The sequence below is a fragment of the Olea europaea genome, unplaced genomic scaffold, assembly GCF_002742605.1.
Source record: "Olea europaea var. sylvestris unplaced genomic scaffold, O_europaea_v1 scaffold2660, whole genome shotgun sequence".
Taxonomy (NCBI): Eukaryota; Viridiplantae; Streptophyta; class Magnoliopsida; order Lamiales; family Oleaceae; genus Olea; species Olea europaea.
The window spans coordinates 78,895-89,700 of NW_019244966.1; the positions used below are offsets into that span (position 1 = coordinate 78,895).

The 10,806-nt window shown below is 34.3% G+C and overlaps 1 protein-coding gene across 2 annotated transcripts in view; it reads left to right on the forward strand.

Annotated features, from left to right (window-relative positions):
- The window catches only part of LOC111383328 (histone-lysine N-methyltransferase, H3 lysine-9 specific SUVH4-like), a 19,625-nt gene extending 9,225 nt beyond the window's left edge, over window positions 1–10,400 (forward strand). For both annotated transcript variants that reach the window (XM_023007415.1, XM_023007416.1), the window contains exons 8-15: window positions 248–346; window positions 1,550–1,599; window positions 1,691–1,779; window positions 4,720–4,882; window positions 8,999–9,104; window positions 9,193–9,375; window positions 9,711–9,935; window positions 10,035–10,400. In XM_023007415.1, coding sequence (XP_022863183.1) covers window positions 248–346; window positions 1,550–1,599; window positions 1,691–1,779; window positions 4,720–4,882; window positions 8,999–9,104; window positions 9,193–9,375; window positions 9,711–9,935; window positions 10,035–10,148 — 1,029 coding nt within the window. In that variant the 3' untranslated portion in view covers window positions 10,149–10,400. The remainder of the gene's footprint in view (window positions 1–247; window positions 347–1,549; window positions 1,600–1,690; window positions 1,780–4,719; window positions 4,883–8,998; window positions 9,105–9,192; window positions 9,376–9,710; window positions 9,936–10,034) is intronic.
- Window positions 10,401–10,806: the final 406 nt, after the last annotated feature.

Here is a 10,806-nt window from a genome sequence, read left to right on the forward strand (position 1 = left end):
CCCTTCTTTCTTTCTGTTGTAGTTTTTGTAGAAGATATAATGTATTTATCTCCAGCAATGCTGTTTTCATTGAGCATACATAACACATTGGAGGAAAAAACTTGGATTGCCTTGTCTATCTTACTTTCGATTTTTATTCAAAAGCTAGCATGTGTGGAGTGTTTCTTTCCTGTGGCTTGTGCCTTTATATTTATTTAATCTTGAAGATATATAGACATCTAGGGTGTACTTTTTCTTTATATTGCAGGTTGTCAAATACTGGGCTGAAAAGGGTGTCTCTGGGTTCACGGTATATAAATTTCGACTGAAGCGGCTTGATGGACAGCCGCCATTGACAACAAATCAGGTCTTTTTTGCTAATTGACTAATATTTCTCCTCTTGTTTTGCACACTGAGTTGTTAATTACCCACTCTCCCCCACCGAAAGATGTGAACTACAGAACTTCATATAAGACTGAACAGTTTGTGCTAGTGTTTATTGCTTTGGTTGAATAAATTTCCTCTGTTCTATGTTCTTATCTACCTTTACATTCCAGGATGTCCAAAAATAGTCTGGGTTGAAATTTATAAGAGCATTGTGGAATTTTGATAGTGGATTTATCCTGAAAATGTCAAGCTTGTTTGTTGTAGGCTTACAATCCTTACAGGCACATTTGAATAAAACTTTTCTTTATTTTTTAACTACACAATCTCCAAAAAAACTGCTATTCCAAAATACATTTTCCTAAAATCTATGCCCTTGTTTGAGCCCCATTATTTAAAAACTCATTTTTGTTAAAATTCATTTTTAACCGTACATTTTTTCAATAAAATATTTTGTACGTAACTTTTTCGTACTTTTTAATAACACATTTTCAAAAAAAAATCACTATTACAAAATTCATTTTAACATAAAATAGTGCTCAAACAAGGGCTATTTTTAATGGAGCACAAAAAGGGGCTTAGTTAGTTACCCGAAATTGGTTATAATTTTGCTGCTTAATGATCACTTATAGTGTGGCAAAACATTGGGAAATTTAGCTCCTTATGGTGGAGATTAAAATCAATATTTTAATCGAAGTTAAAGTCAACAACTAATTTCAACCATATATTTCATGAGACTCGTAACTTTTCAATTGCATATTTCATCAATTTCTATGAAAATCAACTAATAATTTAATTTTAATTGCTGCTGAATTATAAAGATGCTGAGCTAGTCAAATGAGTACTATTGCAGGACACTTCAACTAGGGTTGTGTGTTCGTGTTGGACATGCGTCAGATATCGAGACTCAACCATTAGTAATTTTTCTTTCTTTATTAGAAATAATATATATTTTAAACTCAAATTATTATTAAACAAGAAAAAGGTACTCATATTTAAAAGATTGCAGCAAGAAAAATTAATAAGTATAAAATTAAATTTAGACTAAATAATTTTAGAATTCTAAAGAATTTAGTCAACATGTCGTCGACATGTCGTGTCAATTTTTTTTTTCAAAATTCGCGTGTGGTGCATCATGGATCACTTATCCACTCTTTCCTTCATCATTTGTTTATCTCTATTTCAGGTTTATTTTACTCGAGGCCGTATTCCTAATTCAATATCTGAAATACGAGGGTATGTCAACAATAAATAACAATCTAGTGCAATCATCTTTTGTTTTCACCTATTGGAAAAATGAAATCCTGCTTTTGATTTGAGTAATAAGGTTGGTGTGTGAAGACATTACTGGGGGTCAAGAAGAAATTCCCATTCCTGTTACTAATTTGGTTGATGAACCACCTATCCCTCCTAAAGGCAAGTTTATTTCTTTGTTTTAGTGGTCACTATTGATCGTTCCTGAATTTGTATTCAAAAGTCAGCTGAATTCCACATTTGTCTTTTACATATTACTTTTGTCTTTTGTTTGAGTGGTACTATGAGTACCAGGGACACAATGTCAATGGATTCTATGGACAGTTGTTCTAGTTTCCATTGTTGAAACTTGGGTAATTAGCACAAAACGTCTCTACCTTTCATGATTTTTGTGGAAAACGTCCCCACCTTTCATTTTTTGGCGCATTTCATCCCTACCTTTACCTTTTCTTGTGCAAAACATCCTTTTCGTCATTTTTCTCTATAAAAGCTATAAAATAACTAATATATCATTCTATTTAAATTAAAAAAATAAAGAACTAAATGCAATCGTAGTTCCAAATAAAAAAATAAATAAATTCTCCTCCTCCTCTTTTGAACTTTTTTAAAAACTGGAACTATGATTGCAATTAGTTCTTTATTTTTTTTTATTTAAATAGAAGGGTATATTAGTCATTTTATAACTTTTTATTGAGAAAAATGATGAAAATGATGTTTTTCACAAGAAAAGGTAAAGGTAGGGATGAAATGCGCCAAAAAACGAAAGGTAGGGACGTTTTCCACAAAAAATCATGAAAGGTAAGGACGTTTTGTGCTAATTACCCTTGAAACTTTGTGATTTTGAAGCCAGATATAGAGGCTCAAGACTTAGAATTGGTGGTTGGAGTTCAGAATTGTTCCTCTAAACAAACTGTTGCAGAGCATTCTGAGGAATTTGTTCAAAAATATTCTTACTCAGATCTAATTTATAGATGAAATTAAATTCTGCCTGGAACCTAGAGCTCGATTAAAAATCGATGTTATAAACTCAATTCTTCCTAATACATATGCACGGTGGCATGATTATTAAAGAGAGTGGAGAAATAGGAGAGGTGTTTTACCTGGCAAAGAGGTGGGTTGGGGCAAGCTCCTTTGCCCCCTTCCCCTTCGGGTAATTTCCCGCTTCGTACCTGCCTTGTTACCCATTTAAGGGCCCATTTACCTTTTTTGAAATAATTCATTTTTTGCCTTCATTCATTAAAGTGAGACGATAATATATTTACTAATTTTTTAAATTTATTTATTTATTAAAAGTTAAATTATTCAAATATATTAAGTAAACTAAGGCTTTTATTGTTTGTTATATTCTTTAGATAATTTTAGTTGTCATATTCTATTAGAACGAATGAAATTTCATGGAATTTTCCTTTAAAAGTGTTGAATTCTTTTTTAGAAAAAAAAAATAAAATTAAACGGGGCGGTGAGGTGTGGGGCCCTTGTTACCGGTACCCGCCCCGTACTTGACCCAAGGCGAAGTTCTCCGCCCATCTTTGATCCGAATATCCGATTAAGTGGATTATCCTCGCCAACGGGGCCCCCACGGGTATGGGGTTTGAGTGTTTTTTTGCCATCCCTAGTTTTACTTGTGAGAAGTGTGAAGAATTGAAAACAAAGCGATTTTGACATCTTATATTGAGCAGCAAACTCACGAGCAAGTTGTCCAGTTATGAAAATCTCCATTTTTGTTATTTTGGTTACTTTCATTTTTTTCTAGGATTTTCTTATAGATGTATCCAATGCTTAAAAAGGCAGAACTAAGTAGGGAGGTGTTTTCCTTAGGCGAGGCATAAGCCTCACGGCAAATTGAAGTGTAAGCTTCATGGCAAACCAAAACATTTAAGTTAAAAAAATATAAAACGGTACAAAAATAGACATATAAATAGCCATAAATAATCTTAATAATTCTCTATGGAAATAACGCTAAAATAAACAAACCACCCATTAATATAATTAAAAAAAAAAAAAAGAAATAACAAAGAAAAGGAGACAATATGCAGACTGAAGAAGAAAAAAATGCCTGCCAAAATTTTTCGGACTGCGGAGTTTTCTACCTAGAAATCCTATTGTTGGTGTGGGGTTGATTAGGTCAAACAAGTGAAAGAATTGATGGGCTTTTATTTGAAATGGAAAAATTAAAAAGGCCAATAAAATTAACGTTCAGACTTACGGAAAAGAAGGGAAAAAAAAAAGAAAAGAAAAGAAAAGAAAAGAAAAGAAAAGATGTTCAAATTTTTGTGCAAAATTGAGGCGCATACCTCAAGGCACTACAGATGTGCGTCACTACTATCTTTTCAAGTTTTCATAACAGGTTGTATCTGAATGAGTTCTTTTTGAGCCCCAATATCCAAAAAATTAGTTTTTTCCAAACTCATTTTCAACCATCCATTCTACCTATAAAATAATTTGCACGTAAACAAAAACTTTTTTCTACTTTTTAATTACATATTATCCAAAAAATACTATGCACTTCGGGGAGAACCGGCCAGCTTTGTGTTCGAGTGGCATTTCACTCCTAACCACAACTCATCCGCTGAAAAGATTGTGATGTACTATTTTTTTTCTTTTTTTCTTTTTGAAAAATAGGGCTCAAAAGGACTTAATTTTTAAAAAATTGGGCTTAAACAATGACTTAATATTTGGTCTAGTAACATGCCTCTTTAAGATTCAGTCTGTTGGAATTTCAATTCTATGTGCGAGTTTTTAGAGGAGAGGTGTATGAAGCATTGTCCATAGTCATTAGTAATTAGAACATCTGAAAATGAGCATTGGTGATATACTGATAATTATTAGCTTTTAAAATTTGCGGATTCTCAGTAACTTGGAAATTTTGGCTTTATAGATCACTCTGTGCCAAACGTTACTGCTAATTTCTTTTATACTTCTTTTGTACTGTTTTCCAATTTTCTATGATACACAGGTGAGGCACCATTACCGATGTATGTTTTACTCCTGCGTTACTCTACTAATTATGTGATTTTAACTTTGTGGCATATCAGTTTCTTTTCACCTTTCATTTCAACTCTGCCCTTGTTGATATATTTTCTATTTTTGGTGTTGAAATAGGTTTCACCTACATCAAGGGTATGAAATTTGCTAAGAATATAATTTTTGGTACGAAAGCTCCTCCTGGATGCAATTGTCAAGGCAAGTGTACAGATCCTAGAACATGTGCTTGTGCAAAACTTAATGGAGGTGATTTCCCATATGTGCACAGCCATGGAGGAAGGTGAGAAACTTATTGCAACTAAGACTCTAAGGCTGTTGATAGACTATTTCAGTTAGTATATGTTAACAAAGATACTTTGATCCTTCTTTTGGTTGCTATATACTCTTTAGCATGTAAAACACGGTGAAATTTACTAACTTACAACTTTTTGACATCCATGGAAATTGAATTGTGTTTTGGTCTAAGGAGTTGCCATTGGAGGAGAAAATTTGGTCAATTTGGACTTGTTAATTTTGAAATTTTGCTTCTTTTTACTACTTTTGTGGACAAATTTTTTTCCATATTCTATGGGTTCGCTTAGGATGTTTATCGATCCTCATTAATTATCTTTTCAAATCGACCAGTTGAACTTTTTCTTATTCCTATTTTCTTACTCAAGTTTGATTCTGATGTATCTTCCAGGTAGTAGCCCTATTATTTTTGGTCACCATGTCTTTTCTGAATTCTTCATGGTCATGTGGAGTTCATCATCTAAATGATATTGCTACTTTCTAGAATCTACATGAACTTACATATTAATTATTGTTAAAGTCAAAATGGATTGGTGTAGAAAAAAAGATTTACTAGTTGAATGTCTATATTTGAACTAACTCAATTTTCTAAGATATTTGAACATCTAAAGATGCAAATTTGGTCTACTAATTTATTCAGGAAGGCTGAATGAATTTGAACATGATGAACAATATGAAAAAGGAATGAATTCAGGCCTAATTAGTTTGCTGGAATGACTTGGATATATAAGGTCATTCCCACTACATCTTTTCTGGCTTAATGTTTGGCCTGGTATTTTTTTGTTCGGGAAAAGATGTTCCAGAGAATGACTCTTTCCAGTAAAGTATGGGAATCCTCATTCCCTCTTCTAAATCAAGGAATCAGTTTTCTTGGTTACTCTAGGAAAACTTGCTGTCATGATCCCCAAGGTCTCTGGCTATTGGCACTTGGGTGCCCACCCTCCACATTTGGAAGCAAAGAGGTCCTTTTGGACTCTTTCCATCTAAGCAGGCAGAAAATTCAGTGAAAGCAGAAATTTAGCCTCGAGTTTGTGAATAAAAAAAATATGTAAAAATGAAAATTAGAAAAAAAAAAAAAAAAGTAGAAGGAAAAATGCTGAGAATTGGAAAAAAATTAAAAAAAAAAACATGGAAAATTTATACATGTGAAAAGTGACTTTCCCCTCCCATATCCACTGCCAGGGTCCACTCTCTCTGACCCATCATTTGATGAGTGCCTCTCAATCGGAGTCCTCATCATGAAGTTTCCATGAACTAGTTCCTACTCTCATTTCCTTCCCCAAAATTCATGCTTATGTTTTGTAAAATTTCCTTTTAACACATTCTCATGCAGCACCTATGTTGCATAATTCATTGAAAGTCACAAGGATCATGCAAGAGATGCGGTGTGATCGATTGATTTCTCGCAAGTGGACGAGATCGTGAGCAAGTAATAAAGTGATGTGTAGAATGTCAAATTCACTAGGATTAAGTGTTTGATCAAGTTAAAGCTAACACTATCTTTAATCGAATAGCAAAATCGAGTTGTAACTAAACACTATTAAATCTATCAATTAATTTAAAAGCAATGTAAAGTAAATTTATCAAATTCGTAAAAAATATTTTTAAGATGTAGAATCCCCCTTGCTAATCCATTTTTTGTTCAACAATTTAAATTGACAATTTGAAATCATGCTTGTTGATCAATATTCCTATTTTACTTGAAAACCTCTCTCGATAGTTATCAAATTTATTCCTCTCATGTGACCTTCCTATCCCTCGATTAAATGTGCGAATATGATGAATGTATTAAACGAGTTAGAACATCTTATAAAAATCATATGAAGTATAGAGATATATCTCTATCCTTTATCGAACCTCACTATGTTTATTATTATATGCTAATGATCTTGTTCTCTCTTGATGACAATAAAATCCACACACACTCAAATAATGGCTAGTTAATTGAAAAGCCAACAAAACAATAATAAACATCCAAACAATTAAACAAATTAATGTCAACTTAATTATTCAAAACCAAAAATTCATAACAAGGGTCCATCACATCCTAGCAATATGAAAAATTAGCCTAGCATGATGTCGGAATTAAACACGCAAAAGTTAAAAAAAATCACTAATAAATTGACAGAACGTGAATGATTTCCAATTCCTTCCAAAGCTGCCCCCTCAATCTGCTTTGGTTCCTAATTAATTCCAGCCACTATGTTTGACTTCTCCAAGCTGTTGCCACCTATGTTCTTTTCTAATTTCTGCCATTTTCTTTTGTGTTTTTCTCCAGCCGGCTGCCGACTTTTTTGCCTGTAATTTCAGCAGCAAGCAACTGAAATTTTTGACTCCAAAAGAACTCCCCAGAATTAGCCGCAGTTGCTCTCAATTTCTACCTTTATTTCTTCCACCTCCAACTGCCTATTAATGCATGTAATATATTCCAGCAGTAAATAGCCCTTTATAAATTCCTCCAACAGCTGCCATTTCCTTTTTTTAATGTATATATTTCCAGCAGGCAGCTCGTTTTTATTTTATCAATCTGCTGCAATTGTTGGCTTGGAAAAAAGACTCCCAAACAAATCAGTCGCTGACTTTATTCTCGTGAATATATTTTCTCCAGCAAACTGCCTCCAATGTGTGTGTAAATATGTAATATTGCAGCCCACCTTTCTCTCTGCGGCAGCCCTATGCATGTATATGTTTCTTTGTTCCTCCTGCCCGTCTCTCTTAATGTGTATATGTATATAATATTGGCTGCCTTTTTCTTCCTTTTGTGTTCAGCCGTCCATCCCCCTATGAGTGTGTTTGTGTAATATATATGCACCAACAGCTACAACCCTTTTTCCTCTTCTGTCCTTTTTTGTGTGTGTGATCTATTTCAGCAGTGGGCAGACTCCGTTTTCTATTGTAATGTATACATACACTTCCCAACCAGCCCTAAGTTTGAGCCCAACCAAAAGTTCAATTTAGATCAACTTGATTCCAATTAAAAAGTCCAATTTAATTCCAAATAAGAATCCAATTGAGGCCCAATTAATTTAATATTTTCTTCAAATCATCCAATCTTCCAAGTTAATGCCATGTGATCCTTGAATTCATCAATTGTGTAGACTTTGATCCCCAAAATTTGCATCCAATGGCCAATTGATCCTTATTTCTTTTCCAAGTTACGCCAAACGAGTCGAACACTGAAATAAACGAAAATTAACTCAAATTAAGTATAAAACCACTAATTTGACGACATACAAGTTTAGTAATGTGGCCTATATAAGTGCACAAAATGCACTTATCATGGTGGCTAAAATAATGGGTGAGGCAAGATCAACTAGAGATCATTTTTGATATGTTTTGTACAACCTTATTTGAGATGACATGATTTTCTGAGCTCAACTTTTGTCTACTGTACCTTTGGTGGCTCACGGTGGTGACATTTGCAGAGTTTCAGAGACGTCCAAAATGAGAATTTGATCTGAGTACAAGACTCAGATGCTGAGATATTGGTTTCTTCACTCATAAATCTCGTGGATGGGGGAAGGTGTTATTTCGGTTTTCCTTTTAATTCTGTTTGCTTGAGTGAATACGAATTGTCTTTTTCCCTCAATTTAGTCTGTCTTTGATAAAATCCCACCAAAATGATCTCTTTTGCGAAAATTGAATGTTCGGGCCCAAAATACAAAAAGATCAGGGACCCAAGAAGCGTTGCTGGTCTCAAACATCATGGAACACGGTTGTATTCCCTCACTTTTTCCTAGTTGGTTTTTATTGGTTTTGTTGATTTTTACTTTGCTGCTTTCTTGTATGTCATAATTAAACTCTGGAAAGACCTTCTCTCATTATTTGTAGAATAGAGTTCCACTTAATGACTTGGGCTCTCAGTTTACCTTAGAGTATGCTTTCCACCTATGAAAGAGCAGGCACTTTGAACTGCTAGTTTCCCGTGCTGGCATGTTGCCACTTCTTTTCTTTTCACCCTTAACAAATCGAAAGCTTTCATCAGTATCGCTGGTCATCACGTGGAAAAAGAAAGACAAACCTGATTTAATCTGTCTAAAATGTTAATCAAACTTTTTGCCACTTTTTGGTGACCTCTTGTTTCTTTCATTCTTACATTTGCCAGGCTAATTGAGCCAAAAGCTGTTGTATTTGAATGCGGTCCAAATTGTGGCTGTGGACCTGATTGCGTCAATCGGATATCTCAGAGGCCGCCTAACTATCGACTAGAGGTTTGTATGTGCAAGCAATTTTTGCTTTTCTACATTTTTGTAATCAAAGAAGGTTGACCTCTATATCATTTTTGACACCGATCACCAGGTATTTCGTACTCCGAGGATGGGCTGGGGTGTGAGATCTTGGGATTATATACCTTCTGGGGCCCCTGTTTGTGAATATATCGGTCTGCTTATGAAGACAGATGATATAGACCCTGCTGCTGACAACAGTTATGTTTTTGACATTGATTGCTTGCAAACAATGAACGCACTGGATGGAAGAGAGGTAACTGTTTCAAGTCTTAATCATGCTATTCTTCATTTAATGTTTTTTTTGGTATTCCGATCTCTTAGTTTAAGCATATTGGTCTGAACTTGAAAGATCTACTCATTTTACCTCAAGTGTTTTTTAACACGTACATTTTGAGATAAACCGTGCTTATATGTATCTTCTGTTTATCAAAATTGTTACTTTTAAGAAAGAGTAACAAATATACAATGTCAAATTAGCAATATGGAAAATGCAAAGTGAGATTGATTTAAGGAATTGTACAAGACACCTTGTCAAGCAATCTCTTGACTATAATGTCAAATGACTGAAAGCTTTTACTAACTTTCTAGAGACGACTCCGGGATGTAACTTTGCCGTCCCACGTGGGAAAAGTTGATGAGACATCCGAGAGTGTTCCATTCTGCATTGATGCAGGGCAGACAGGTAATTTTGCAAGGTTCATCAATCATAGCTGCCAACCAAATTTGTTCGTTCAATGTGTGTTAAGCAATCATCATGATATCAAACTTGCGCGAGTGATACTAATGGCTGCTGACAATATACCGCCATTGAAGGTTCTTTGATCCTCTCTCAACTTTTTTAAGCTCCAGATTAAGTGCTTATCCATAAGTTGAAAGTTTTGCTGATCGTACTCTGTTATTGTTTCTCTTTAGGAACTTACATATGATTATGGGTACGCTCTTGATAGTGTGATGGGTCCTGATGGCAAGATCAAACAAATGCTTTGCTATTGTGGCGCTGCAGATTGTAGAAAGCGCCTGTTTTAATTCATCAACTCGATTTCATTTCCTCCATGGTTGAAGGTACAGATGGAACTTACTAACTTGGTCAAATGTCAATGACTTATCGTCGTTTAAAAAGTTAATTTCATACTGTGAAGAGAACGAAAGCAGTCGATAAAATATTTTGGAAGCTGTTTACTTGGAGGCAATGAAATTAAGCATTATATGATTCAATTTACCATTATGGACAAATATGTTGGAAGATTGACATTATTTAAACACATGGATTACAATGTATCGAAAGTCTGATACTTTTAAAATTAAAATTAATTATTGATCCACCGGTTAACTTAAAATAAAAATCAAAATATGACCCCATTTTAGATATGTCTAGATTTCTTTACCATTCATTACTCCTTTACTCTCTTCATGTCTTCTTCTCGTCTCTTGCTGGAGATGCGCGAACTTTCGAGATAACTGGTCCTGCTGATAACACCAGAATCTTGGTTGAGGAAAAATTGTATTTCTAAGTGCTGCTCTGTGCATGATTTATTTATTATGCTATTCTGGTTATCGTACTGTGCGAGGTAGTGAAGTGAGTTACAGCTGAAATCTGTTACATATGCTTGGAATAAATAGGATGGTTCATTTTAATTTGATACTTGCTTCTTTACCCATCTCTAACGACGGGAGAGTCCATAGT